The sequence below is a fragment of the Geospiza fortis genome, unplaced genomic scaffold, assembly GCF_000277835.1.
Source record: "Geospiza fortis unplaced genomic scaffold, GeoFor_1.0 scaffold194, whole genome shotgun sequence".
Classification (NCBI taxonomy): domain Eukaryota; kingdom Metazoa; phylum Chordata; class Aves; order Passeriformes; family Thraupidae; genus Geospiza; species Geospiza fortis.
Genome location: NW_005054322.1, coordinates 5,764,967 through 5,779,356, shown reverse-complemented (window position 1 = coordinate 5,779,356; position 14,390 = coordinate 5,764,967). Strand labels below are relative to the sequence as shown.

Genomic DNA, 14,390 nt, shown 5'->3' with positions numbered 1-14,390 from the left:
CACTGCCGCTCTCCTCCTCCCCCGGCCTTGGAGCCAGCACCGCCCTCGGAGCCAGCGCCGCCCTCCTCCTTCCCAGCCTTGGACCAGCACCGCCCTCCTTCCCCGGCCTCGGAGCCAGCACCGCCCTTTTCCTTCCCTGGCTCCCGCCCCCAGGCGGGCGCGGGCAGCCCGGGGCGAGCGGCGGCGGAGAGCCGGGGCCTTCCCGCTGGTCTCGGCCCGGCCCGCTGAGGTGAGTCCCCAGCGGGGCTTGGGGGGCTTGGGCCGGGCTTGGGCTGCTCCTCTCCAGCCTAAAGGAGCTGGAGGAAGCAAAGAGCTCATCAACTCCTTAGAATACCGTGTGAGCACACAGTGCACAGAGGATGACTTAAAAGCGCCAAGGTTTTGAAAAAAGGATAACAAGCCCCTGCTGCATGAGACATCCTGCAGGAGATGTGTTTGTAGCAGAACAGGGGATCATGTGCGAGTTTCAGCAGCTGAGGGAGCTCTCAGGAGGGCTGGGATTAAGCTCAGTATTGGAGGCGAGGACATAGCCTCGCACTGTGCCATGGGACTTGCAGGTTGGATATCAGGAAGATTCTCTTCATAGAAGAAGAGGTGATTAGAGATTGGCATGGGCTGCACGGGTATGTGGTAGAGTCACATCCGTGGAGGGTTTTAACTGGATGTGGCCCTCAGTGCCATGGTCTAGTTGACATGGTGTTGGATCAGGGGCTGGACTTAATGGTCTCAGAGGTCTTTTCCAACCTCATTGATTCTGTGATCCCCTGATATAGTCTAAACATAGTGACAGGACAACTGGGAACATTTCAAAAGTGCACGAGGGAAGGTTTACACTAGACATTAGGAAGCATCTATTTACTGAAAGGGTTGTTGAACATTGGAGCAGAATTCTTTGAGAGGTGGTCAATGCCCTAAACCTGTTAGTGTTCAAGAAACATTGTCATGATGCCACTGTCACGCTAGTTCAACTTTTGGTCACCCCTGGAGTGGTCAGGCAGTTGCACTAGATGACCATTGTAGGTTCCTTGCAACTAAAATATTTTATTCTATATCTGCCAGTTATTGAAGTCTTTGTACAGTAACTTTTACCAGTTTGATCTTGCTTAGGCTGTTTTAGGTGAGAATTGTCACTGGAAGCTTTAAGCTTGTTTCAAATAATATTCCTGTGAGTTTTCTTTAGTGTTGTGAAACCACGTGCAGGAGTGCAGGTAGCAAAAAGAAGATGCAAAGTTGCAAGTCTATAACTGACATCTTTGAAGAGATTGAGCATTTTAAATTAAAATAATTAAGAAATAGTACTATAATGTTTCAAATTTTACTTTCTGGAGGCCTCATCTTCAGTAAAATCAAGGTAGCAGTGCAGTGAAGTTGTGTCATGGTAATGCTGGACAGTTAGGTAGGTACCCACATTTATCACTCCTTCTTGTTATTTTGTTTGGGTCTTTTTTCATGCAGGTTATATTAAGAGATAAATTTAAAAAATGTTAAGGTACTGACAAAGTTTAGAAGATAATCCTGTGAATGAAGAAAAGTGTTGGAACTGAATGTATAAAGAATGGAAGGATACAACATGTTGAAAGTACTAGGAGAGGGATCCTTTGGCAGAGCTCTCCTAGTTCATCATAGAATCAGTGACCAAAAGTATGTAATGAAGGAAGTAAGGCTTCCAATGGTAAGTGTGACCCAAACATCGCCTCACCCACCACTTAAAAAAAAAATAAAATTAAAAAAAATCCTGAGTGTATTTTTAAAACGCTGAAAGGTTTTTCTGAGAGTTTTGTGTATTAGACAGGTGTGTGGTATGGTTACTGTATAACTAGATCTTGAGCTGATGTTGTTGGTACTAAGTGAAGTACATGGTTAAATATTGGGATTTTGGGAAGTGTAGCAGGTGTGAAGGTGCTTAGAATGTTCCCTGTTCCCACTGATGCCCTTGGCTCGATTGCCATTGATTTCACTAAAATGCAAATTTCATCTTCAATGTCTAATGAGGAAATTAGTGTCGTATTACTGCTGGTAATCAGCTACTTGGGTTACATTCTCTACACTCAGCTAAGCTAAATGTCACAAAATGGGAGGCACTGGCTTCTGAGGCCAAAGCTCAGCAAGACCTGGGCACTTGGCCTTATACTGAGTTCATGCAGGCTGTCAGCTGTTTCAAAGTCAGTGTGTGCTGCTTTGTTATATAGTTCTGCCCTTTTAAAATAGAAAAAGTCATTAATTGAAATAGTAAAAGATTCTCTCAAATTAAAAAAACCCAACAAAATGCCCCAAAAACCCAAAGAAGTCTTCAGCTAGTAATAAACCATAGATTGAAAAGATGGGGCTTTTAAACTTTCTAAATGACTTGAAATAACTGAAGATCAATTCTTTAAAATATTTTTCTTTGGAAAGTGAGGCACTTTATGTGTATACTTGAACATTTGTTAGTGTGAAATTTATAGTAAGTGTGTTTATATTTTCAGTCTTCATCTGGTGTAGAGAATTCTAGGAGGGAAGCTGTTCTTTTGGCTAAAATGAAACATCCAAATATTGTTGCCTTTAAAGAATCATTTGAAGGTAAGTATAAAAAATTTAAATTCCTTTATCTGTTTGAAGTTGCATACTCCTCAGGGATTGAGATTAATTTCTTTTTTTTTGTTTGTTTATAGTATGTGTTATAAACAAAATACATGTTTATTGTAACATAACACATAGCATGTCGTTGGAGCTTTCGAGTAAAAAATATTACATGTAGTAAAAAATCAATACATATCCTGCTAATAAAAATACTAATTATTCTTAAATTACCAAAAATTTAGCTAATGGACATCTGTATATAGTGATGGAATATTGTGATGATGGAGATCTAATGCAAAAGATTAAACACCAAGGAGGAAATTTGTTCCCTGAAGACATGGTAAGAAAATACATTGTTTTGAACCAAGGGGGCTGGGAATCCTTTTCCATGTAAACTGAAGCATGCTGCATAAACCAAATTAGAGACATGCTAACATCTTGATGAAACAAAGTCACTTACAGATAGAACTGGAGAATTACTTCTTTTATAGTGTCCAGCAGATCAGGACAAGAATTGGACTGAAAGGAATAAAAAAAGAAATTGCTACTTGTATCTGAAAATTGTTCACATAGCGTGAAAACCAGTCAGGTTTGTATGCAATTAAGTAGGAATTTTACGCAACAATTCAGGCAGAATTCAAAGCATAGTATGACTACTGCAAACAGAAAGTGAACAAACTGCTCTGGTAAGATAAATAAAGCTAACCAGGAGAATAAATGCCTGGTTTTTATGTAGCAGCTAAACCATTTAGTTTAAACCATTCAGTATGTGCTAACTCCTTTTACCAGAGAAGCTATAAAATTACTTAGGAGAAGGTTCAATGGGACATTGTAGTGAATAGAAGCTACTTCCTGCTACAGTTAGGAGCATCACCTTCATTAAAATGAAAGGACCAGAAACCTCAACTCATTGAATAGTTAGATTTTCTATAACGTTTAAGAGTTTTCTTTCGTACTTAGAAAGGAACACGTTTCCTTTTTGAAACAGTGCATTATTTCCATGTGAGTTTTGGTTTTGCTTGTTATTTGGTGGTTTGGGTTTTTTATCTATTTGCCAATTTACTGTGTAACTTTAGTTAACTTCTTTATAAAATGACCATGAGCTAAAGCTCCAGGTAGTGATTCCCAGCTTCATTGTTGCTATGTATTATTAGAACTTTCTGGACACAGGTAATAAACATTCCTTCTGCAATGTTAAAATATAATCTGTTTTAAAGAACTCAGTCTTTCATGCTGGTTGGAGGCTGTTATGCTGCAGTTACTTTTTACACCCAAATGTTCTGCATATGCTTTTGCTTTCCTAATTTTTTTTAATCTATTAGTAAAGTATTCATTATATTGAGTATTGAGCTGTTATAACTCTCAGCTACTCTTTTTCAGATCCTTCACTGGTTTGTGCAGATGTGCCTGGCTGTGAAGCACATCCATGATAAACGTGTGCTACACAGGGATATAAAATCCAAGGTGAACAGAGCAAATTTTGTTGTCATTAATAAACTCTTCTGCATGCAAAAGTTAAAGCTTCTTTTTTGTAATTTCCTGTGACTGCTAAGTTCTGTGGTTTTTATTAAGGCCAAAAATATCATGTAAATGAAATTGTTGAGTGCATGGGGTGATGTAATACTGTGGGTGAGGAGATATCCTTCATATCCACACTGCTGATAGCACCAATTGCTTGTGACACTGTATATAACTTAAAAGAACTACAGAACTATGAAAAAGTGTATGCATTATGCAGTTTGCAAATATCTTGCCTCACAATTTTTCTTTTTTGCTCTTCCCTCAGAAAGAGGGAAATTCAGAAGAAAGTGGACCCTTGGTTTGAGTATAGCATAGAGATTAAGGCAATTCTAAGTTCTGATTCTTCCTCTGCTATTGATGCTGAGGCCTTAGGCCCACAAAAGCTTTCTGTTTTGGTGGAAGTATTAGGAGAAGCAAGTAAAAAGAAATACAAAGACAAAATATCAGAAGTGGGTATTGCTGTATTTTCTGTATATCCAAACTGCAGACATGATTCATGGAAGAATATTTAAGTGTGTTAATCTTTGCTCTTGAAATGCAGAATGTCTTCCTCACTCAAAGTGGAAAAGTCAAGTTGGGAGATTTTGGATCTGCACGCCTTCTTGCACAGTATGTGGACATCTCAGCTGATCTCAGTGGTGTCAAGTTTTATTTTAGCATTGACAAACAGTACAGAGTTCATAAATCATTACTTCTCACCTGGCATTTCCTCTTTGTTGTTTCATAGTCCAATGTCATACGCTTGCACCTATGTGGGAACTCCTTATTATGTACCTCCAGAAATATGGGAAAGTCTGCCATACAACAACAAAAGGTACTGGTGTTTTCAGTGGTCACAAATAATGCCTTACTAATGGATGGGGTTTTTTATTGCTATCTCAATCTGGCTATGTGTCTTATCCATATTTGTTTCAGAGAAGATACTGAGCCGAAGAAAATTTACAAAGAAGTAATTACAATTTTTTAGGATTATAGCGCATAAATTCCTCTTTTCTTAGGTAGCTGAGAGCACAGTATTTTTAGTCCTAGAAGTCTGAAAAACAGTGTGCAGATCTCTGTTTGTTTGGGAAAGTAAATACATACATACATACATACTTGTGTGTATGTATTGTGTGTATATATCCACAAACATAAGTATGTGTTGACATCTTTTTGCTGATCTTATTTTTGGGGGAATGGTTGTTTGGATGATGGCTGATGGATGATTTTTAACCTCTTCATGCCAGTCTTGATAATGTAAGGATAATGGCACAGAATGGATTACTTAGGTTTAGAGAGCCCAGTTATTCTGGTCCTTATGCAAGAACTGTGATTGATTTTCCAGGGGAGGTAAGAAACCTTCTACAGTTCAAGTTGCTTCTTGTGCAAATGGCAGTACTCACTTTTGGTGGAAAATGATGGGGTTTTTTCTCAGTAAGAGAATTCTTTTTGGCAGGGCCAGAATTCCAGTTCTCAGGATTATGTGGCTCCCATTTGATGTTAAGGGCCATAGAATACGAAGGCTTTCAAGTGCAGAAGGATAAATATTGTTGGAGCAAATTACTTGAAAGACACCCTAGGAATGAAAAGCCAACTACCACTGTGTGACAGTCATCTTCTTTTACATCAGGGTAGGATAAAATAAGGAAGAACATTTCCACAGGAGAGGTTAAACACATAATTATATTGTCTTTTATTGTTACTTACATTTATTTTTAGCTTATTTAGCTCAGTTGTGTACACAGATTAAATCTCATGCTTTTAAGCAAGATACTAGATTGCAATTTCTGGCTGAAAGTTTTTCATCTCTCTCTATATCTACAGTGATATATGGTCTCTGGGGTGTATTCTGTATGAGCTGTGCACTCTAAAACACCCGGTAAGTACAGCTTTATTGCCATGAGAAAAGTTTTGGAATTCCTTGAAACTTACTTAGCAATTAGCTGTACAATAGAGTTGACTGAAGTGCTTGCTCTGCTTCCAAAAGAGGGAAGTATTGCTCTACCCTTCCTATACCTCCTCCACTATATACTTCTGTTTCAGCAGTTCTTAGGACCTACTGCATGCTTCTGTAGAGGACTCTATTTTCAAATTTGTTAGAAAACAATCTGGTTTTTATTTGGTTAATTTTCCTCAATATCGGTGAGGTGATGTGGGCATACTGAATCCAGCAGCTGCCAGGGTGGTTCCAGATACCTGCAGTTGCAAGAGCATTGCATTTTGCAGGATCAAGATAATCCCAGGACATAGTGACAAAGACACTCAAAATCTTTGCTAATAAAAATATATTGTGTACAAGTACAGCAAAATGTAGTAAGCAGGAGGCATTTTGCATCGCTTGCATCCGTGATACACCTTTGCTTGTTCTTCAAATCAAACAAATCACTGTCCAAGCACCATTCTCCTCTTCAAACAGTGGGGACCTTGATGAATTATTCAGTCTTGCTGTCATTTCTGGGACACTATCTTTTACAGTGTTGTTGCTGTGTTTCTTATGTGTTAACATCCTCTGGCTTCTCTATTCAGACTCGTAGGTAAAATAAGAACCCTTATTATGTGTTTGTTTCGCAGGAAAGTGAGATCCTAATTGAAGGTCATTTTGTCTTAGTTTTTTATAAGCAGCAGTTTTCTTTCATTGAGCTAATACTGTATCTTGAAATCAGAGAACCACAGAATATTCTGATTTGGAAAGGACCCACAAGGATCATCAAAGTCCCAGCTCCTGACCCTGCAAAGGAGAGACCCAAGAATGACACATATGCCTGAGAGCATTGTTCACATCCAGTGTATCAACAAAAGCTTCTCCACAGCTGCAAGTGCTGGCTGTGCAAGAGTGTGGAAGCTTACACTGATGTTACTGAGTGATAAGGGAGCCTGTGCATAGGGTTGTGTTAGCCTGAGTAGGTCTGTGGCAAGTCTTTGGCAGTGTCAGGGCTATTGAGGCAGAGCTCAGAGCTGGGGTTCCAGGGAGGGAGTATTCTTCCCTTATTAGCAGTATGGAAAAGTTATGTGTCTGCTTTGATGTGATGGTCACGTATGTTCTTGCATAATCTGTGACAGGTCATACAAAAGATGACACTGCATAGATGCTTGGCACCCTGCAGCCAAGCCAGTGGGGTGTAATCCAAGGAAACTTCCTGCATGAGAGCTAGAAGTTCTCAGACATTAGATTTGCAAGAGGATGTTTGTGCTTTTACAGGCTACTTTTGATGAATTTTTTTAATTCAAAGTCTTCATAGTTTTGAGCTTACTGTTTCACACTTGCAGTTCATGTCTGATCTCAAGTATATGAATTGATGAACTTGATTTCTATACAAATAAAATTCAAACAATCATAAATTTATAAGAGTAATTCCTATCTGCTTTTCAGTTGTAGAAGTTATCTTAAATTATGTCAGCTACTTTTTACCTTATGCTTAAACTCTGTACTCTAATATTAATTTATTTAAAATGCAGTTTCAAGCCAACAGCTGGAAACATCTCATCCTTAAGATATGCAAAGGGTCCTATGATCCACTTCCATCTCAGTATTCCTATGAGCTTCATTACTTAATAAAACAGATGTTTAAGAGAAATCCCCAGAATCGTCCATCAGCCAGTACTATTCTTGCAAGAGGCTGCCTAACCAAACTTGTGAAAAATTGTTTGCCTTCTGAGGTATGGTGTATTCTTTGTCTCTGCATTTCAGCAGTACTATCTACATTTTAGATACTAAATCCTTCTCATTTCTAGTTTGTTATTGTATAACTATAAAAAGTAGTGTTGTGAACGTCCTACTCTGAAATACATACAGTTGTAGACTTAGCAGAAAACCTGAGTTTTTAAAAATGTCTCTTCGGAAAATTAAAGTTGGATGTTGGCCTGATGCTGATAAAATTAGATATTGTTAACTGGAACAGTGCACTTGTATAGTGAGTCTGTTTTTAACAAATAGTATATGCAATAATTTGAAGAACTTTAAAACAATGCAGTACTTGTATCTCTTCATACACATTTCAGATTGCAAATGAGTTTGAGCAGATATTAAAGGAAACCAAGAAACCTGCAGGCAATGCAGCAAGACAGAAGGGTAAGTCAGTAACATTTTTGTTGATGTAAGGAATGACAAAATGAGTAGGAAATATAAGATCTTAACTACATCTATGAAACATTAGCATTATATGTCCAAATCTACTTTTAATTATTTCAAAATCTAATATTATTGAACTTGCGTGGAAAAATGCTTGAAGAGTGTAATTTATATTCCAGCATAAGTGGAGTGCTAAGCTGCAATATATCTATTGTAAGTCTTAAGACTTGTGCTAGAAATAAACTTTTCAGTTTTAGAATCAGCAAAGCTTTTAACAGTGGCATTTATTTTAAATACAACAGTTCTTTCTTTCCCAGAATATGGTGAAGCATGTTATGTTCATTATTTAATTTTTAGAGAGAGAATGTTGGACGTTTTTCTTCTGCATAAATTTAGCTACACCACAATTAGTGCCCATTTGGAACAGAATAGAAGCAGGACTGTTGAGAATGAGCTGTGCTGTCAGAAGTGTGAAGAAGCTGTCACATAATTGTCATTGCTTGGTTCAGTGGCATTGCTATCATACCTCTGGAATACTACCTTACTACAAATGTTTGCTAAAGTTGTTAACTCTTGGATCTGTTTGTTAATCTGTCAGGTAGTGTCATGGCTGGGAGAAGCTCAAACAATAAGACAGAAAATAGAGTAAGTATTCAAATATAAATAGAACATTTGTATTTTAGTAATTTAGAATATTCTGCATTATAGAAAATTTTCTAATGAAAATTATTCCTATGCTAAACCATGAATCAGCCTATTAGTGTTCAAATTGCAGTTTTCCTGTGTGTTTCCCACCATGCTTTTTGATTCTTCCCATGTTCAGTTTAGTTCCAAAGTGGATTTTTTATAACCCTGTCAAAACAAAACCCAACCAAAATAAACTTCTCTTGTCTTTCTATTTTTTTTTTGATACTGCAAAAGATTATAAATTTTCTTTGCTTTTGGGACACATTTAGAACTGGCTACTGTGGAAACAGTCTAGTCTGCACATAGTTGTCACCAGGTTCTAGGGCCCATATGAGATTTCAGGAGAGGAGAATTAAGTCACAGGTGGCCAAGATGTCCCCTATGGATACGTTACCATAGCCTGACTCAGCCATATTCAGTATATTTTTAAAAAGCATGTTGCCCTGGGGCTTATTTTATTTTCTTTTCACAGACTTGTCAATCTGAGAAATTTAATATTTGGGTGTATCTTGTTTTCCCTGAGAATGTAAATAATTTATATTGCTTGTGTTCTTAAATGTGAAAAAACCCCAAAGAGAAATTATATCAAATAACTGTGTGTGCTTAGCTTCAGAAACTGAAGTTGTCTGTCATGAGCACTCAGTGTGAAATACAGTGCAATAATAGGTAGGGTGCAATTGCAGTTGGCTTCAAAATGTTAGTGGTTTAGTTTTCAAATCTTCCAATCTTTAGACCAGGTATTTCATAGCAAAACTGAAATAATTAATGCCATGTTAATATGATTGCTTGTCTTTTTTGACAACAAGGATAATAATTAATGAAGACTTTACTCTTTTAAAGCAAAGGAAAGATGAAGGTAGCAAGCATAGCCCCTTAGAAAGGAAAAATGCTGAGGGTTTGAGTGAAGGCACAAGGAAACAAAGGAAATCTTATCAAGAAGGTAAGTTTTACAGTTTTAAGCCTGATGCACTTCCTTCTGTGTACTGGTGTCTACATGTCAGTGATACAGCCATTTAAATAGGTGGCTCAAACTAGTCTCAGGTTACTCAAGACAAAACTATGCCACCATTAGTTACTTCTGCAAGTACATTGATTCATACTGCTCATCTGAGATAAAAAAAATTAAAATTCTCTTGTCAAAGTAATCAAAAATGACTGTTTGAAAACATTTGGAATAGAGTAAATGTATGGGGAGCACTTTCCAGTTGAGATTTGCACCCATAGAATCAAACATCACTGCTAGTTAAGTGATTCATAGTACTGCTTTGCCTGAACAGGGCAGTCTGGACATGGAATCAAGTTAGATGCTGGTTATCATGTTTTTGTTTTTTTTTTTTTTGTTACCATTACAATATCAGTTTCTGCTGTCCTCCCAGGAAGTACTGATCTGTCACACACTCACAGAAGGCAATGGGAAAAGAGGATATCCAATACTGTGCTGGATGTCCTGGAAAATGCATCTTTGCTTTCTTCCAGTTTTACACCTGAAGAGACTGAAAGTAAGATTTAATTAAATGTGTTTTTAATTCAAGTAATGTCAGTGATTCTTTACAGATTTTTAAAGCCAAAAGTTTACATGACATGTGTAAAATTACATTAAAATAATTCTAAAATACTTCATTAACGAACACTCAAAAAGTTCACTGCTGAAGAGAATTTCTTTATGTTTTTGTGTGACAGGAAGATTGCAGAGAGTGATGAAACTGACAGATAACAATAGCAACCGTAAAATTATAATAATCTCTAAGAAATTATCCTACAGTCCTCCTTTTAATACACCATTTGTGGAGGTAGCAGTAAGGGATTCATTTGGTGCAGGATGCAACCACCTGTCTTTCAAGTACAGCATACTATTGGGAGCATAAAACATCTACACCTCTACTTTTATTGTGATTTAACATGCAGGTTAAGGCCAGTGACAAGAACTATCAATGATGTACCTCAGATGTGAGGCAGAGACTTTTCTTTCTTTTGATTAAAATACTTATGAGGTTTCTTCTGAGAAAGGTTTCAATTTTAAAATGCCCCTCACTGATGCAATTGTTATGATTATTTAATGTGATTCTGGATATGTGTTCTAGGTAAATGTGAATAAATGCTGTAGAAATAAATAATCAAGATATGAGTAGTCAGGAAATTCCCAAGCTGAAGTAGGAATGTTATATGATAGTTATGCACAGGGCAAGGAGAGTGGAGAGAGGAATGCATGTATTTAAGTGTTTACTATTAAAAGGCACGGAAACAGCCTCAGGCTTCATTTTGAGACTTGCAGAGCCACCACATAAGTTTGCTGAGACACTGCCTCCTCACACCCTCAGCCAGTTCCTGTGGGCCCCCTGGCCACAAGGAGGTTCCACTGTTTCCTCAGTTTGCTGAGAGGACAGTGGTGTGACAGATGGAGTTATCTAGACTCTTTTCTTCCTGTTTCTTCCTGTTTCTCATTTCTCTCTTGAATGTGACCTTGAATGTAATCCACGCTGCTAATGCAATTTTCTGTAAATAGCATTTATGAATGATTTTTTATACCCAGGTGGTGGTGTTATAAACTACAGTGAAAATAAGCCACGGAAGCAGTGGAACAAGGAACCCCCTCAGACCCTGATGGACATGCTCAGCAATGCAGATGTCAGCTTAGCATTTAAAACATACACAATTTATACACCAGGTAAATCCCCATTTTCTGGGCAAACATTTTTGCAAACAGGTTTATTAATAAAGACTTTTTTATTTTTTTCTGTTTTCCCCATATGTTTTCTGTTTTATTTTTTTCTGTTTTCTCCTATGTGTACAGATCGTTCACTTGGGTTCATATCACAACAGGCTAGTTTTTGGGTTTTTTAAGTTGACCAAATGAAAAGTGGACTTAAAAAAGCCAAGTTTGGAATTCATGAGTGTACATCTCCACTACAGCTCCTCATGATGGACTTCCACTTGCAGCTCAGCAGCTGAATGAAGTGGTGACAAAGCACAGACGCCTGCTGTGTGCTCCCTCCCGCTGAGCTGTGTGGTGTGTGTGTTAGGGAAATGCGCTGTAGCCCCATCAGGTAAATCCCCCCTCACTGAGGCAGTGCTGCCCTGGTTTGAGGGCAGGATGGTCAGATGGCACAGCTGAAGACAGCTGTAGTCTGCAGATGTGCACAGCCACAGTCACAAATGCTTGTTCTGCACTTCAGTTGCCTTACTAGTTTATCCTCCCACCTAAAATAGGTAACAACTTGTCCTGGAATCTGCTACAAACTGGGGATGAATTAGACTATTTCGTATTTATATTCTTAATAGTTTACTTTAAAAATTAAAATATTTTGATGACATTTTAATTTTTATATTTTCAAAGCTTCTGAAAACATATTAAGAGGTCCACTTTCTGATGAAAGCAAAGTGTCTGATGAAGTAGATGGTGAACATGAAGCTGTTGTCGTAGATTCTGAGAGACTTGAACCTAGATCTGATGAAGATGACACGTAAGTCCAAGTGGTGTCCTTGCATTTACATTTTCTTTGGTTTCTCAGAGATTTTTCCATAACAACATTCCCCTGAAAAAAATAATGTTTTTCTCAGCATCTAAATTCATCCCTCTCTTACATAATGAAATTGAAATTTATTAGCATTTGATATCTTACAATGTATGAACAAAAATGCTGTGATTTTTGGATGTGTGTATGTTTTGGGGTTGGTTCTCAGATTCTCAGAATCTCAGTTTGTGTCACTGTTTATTTTTGTGGCACCTAGAGATGGCTACCTCAGCCTGTATTGCTGCAGTTCAGCTGCAGGCTGTCAATTATCAACACATTTGCAGTCTCTTAATATATTAATTTGTGTTTGCTTTTGATAAAACTTACTTTTGTAAATTCCATAGAGAAGCATAAAGAACCATATTGGTTCTTTAGTCACAGTGGGGCAGGAAGTAAGTCTCTCGTGCTGATATTTTTAACATAATTTATCCTAATTACAAGGTAATTTCTTTTGGGGAAAAAAGCAATTAAAGATTTATAAAGTTGTGTTTTGGTTTTCAAAATAACATTTTTTGGAAATCTACTTTTAGGGACTTTGAGGAAGATGACCCAGACTGGGTGTCAGAACTGCAAATGGTATTGAAACAGAGTGACTGAAAACCTGAATTTACCTGCGATGAGTGAAGTTAGATGTGCTGGTGTCCAAGTTTTTGTTAATAACTGGTTATTCATTAAGTAATTTCCATCAAAAAAATCTGGGTGGGCATGTTTTCTGTATCACAAAACTGAGGCTGGAAAATGCACAATAAACTTTTTTAGAAAGAACACTTGCAGATAGCTAAACAAGTCCATGTATTAAATATGTTTGGAGTTGGTAATGGCTTTGCAGAAATGTTCAGTTGAATTATAGCATTGTTCAAATTGTCCTCTTGCAATATTTCAAGGAGATGGTGTAGCACGCTGAGAAGGTATAAAGGTGTTTTTCCTCAGTACATAATGAAATGCAGCATTGTGGTGAGGGGCTGATGCTGGGGGGATTTTAGGTGCCACCAAAGCCTCCCTGTCACTCCCCTTCTCAACTGAGCAGGGGAGAGAAAATGTAATGAAAGGCTCATGGGTCAGGATAAGCACAGGCAGAGATCACTCACCAGTTACTGTCACAGGCAAAACAGACTTGACATGAGGAAATTGATTTATTACCAACCAAATCAGAGCAGCGTAATGAAACATAAGCCCAAACCTTAGAACATTTTTCTCCTACTTTCCCTTCTTCCTGGACTCAGTTTCACTTCACTGGTCAAGGCTGAGCCCATCAGCAGTGGTGGTCTCTGGGATAACAGATCAGAGAAGGAGAGAGGGTGGGGCATGGATGGGGACACAGTTGGGTGGGACTGCTTTGGAGCTGTCTGGCATTGGCTCTGTCCAACATGGGAAGCTTCTGGCAGATGCCACGCCTGTAGCTCCTCTCTGCCACCAAAACCCTGCCCCACAAACCCAATACATGCGTATGTATAAATCATCTTTGAAGGCATATTATGGGAAACATTTAGCTGTGATAAATAGTTGAGGCCTTAGTCGTGCCATTATCAATACCTGAAAATTCTTTGAGATTGAACTTTTTTGCCTTGATTCAATGAAATGAGTTTTTATATGCCACTGCATTTGTGAAAGGAAGCAAATGTATTCATAAATAAGGACAAATTTTCTGACTTTGATCAGAGACACACTCTTGCTGCTATGGGCAATGTCAAGTTTGGGCTCTCTTCTGGTTACTGAGTCATAAATAGACACTTTACAAGAAAAATGTGGCAAGGGAGAGCACAAATGCTCTTGGCAGAGTTCTCCTGGGAAAGTGGTCGTGGACTACGTCCCTGTAATAAATAATATTAGGAATAATACACAAGGAAAGCTTAAGGAAATCTATAGTTCTGGTGTAGAGCCAGTTCATACCTCACCTCCCCTGTTGCACACAGGCTGGTAGGTGAGTTTCCACCAAGGATTCAAGACCTTGAGGCAGTCGAGATTTCCTTTCGGGCCACCCCACTCCTACCACTGGCCACGCAAACCCCAAGTCCGTGTCCGTGGGAGGGAGGGGCGGTTTGTGTCAGGGAAATAAAGCTCCC

The 14,390-nt window shown here is 38.3% G+C and overlaps 1 protein-coding gene across 2 annotated transcripts; it reads left to right on the top strand.

The window, feature by feature from the left end:
• The first annotated feature begins 83 nt into the window (after nt 1-83).
• NEK3 (NIMA related kinase 3) lies at nt 84-13,145 on the top strand. Of its 2 annotated transcripts, none has more exons than XM_031056796.1 (16): nt 84-229; nt 1,456-1,672; nt 2,466-2,559; nt 2,802-2,899; nt 3,940-4,023; nt 4,622-4,689; nt 4,808-4,894; nt 5,884-5,938; nt 7,516-7,716; nt 8,059-8,128; nt 8,727-8,773; nt 9,656-9,755; nt 10,174-10,314; nt 11,346-11,480; nt 12,150-12,276; nt 12,858-13,145. In XM_031056796.1, the coding sequence occupies exons 2-16, from the start codon at nt 1,556-1,558 to the stop codon at nt 12,922-12,924; spliced, it is 1,491 nt and encodes a 496-aa protein (XP_030912656.1). In that variant the 5' UTR covers nt 84-229; nt 1,456-1,555; the 3' UTR covers nt 12,925-13,145. The 2 variants fall into 2 exon arrangements, with proteins under 2 accessions (XP_030912656.1, XP_030912657.1); XM_031056797.1 differs by having other exon boundaries at nt 10,192-10,314; nt 12,858-13,094.
• Nucleotides 13,146-14,390: the final 1,245 nt, after the last annotated feature.

What these genes read in the sequence shown, in the direction of transcription:
- NEK3 (XM_031056796.1), top strand. Translation starts at nt 1,556, where the DNA reads ATGGAAGGATACAACATGTTGAAAGTACTAGGAGAGGGATCCTTTGGC. An exon ending in ACAATAAGACAGAAAATAGA is followed by an intron (nt 8,774 to 9,655) that starts GTAAGTATTCAA and finishes ACTCTTTTAAAG; the next exon opens with CAAAGGAAAGATGAAGGTAG. An exon ending in ATACACAATTTATACACCAG is followed by an intron (nt 11,481 to 12,149) that starts GTAAATCCCCAT and finishes ATATTTTCAAAG; the next exon opens with CTTCTGAAAACATATTAAGA.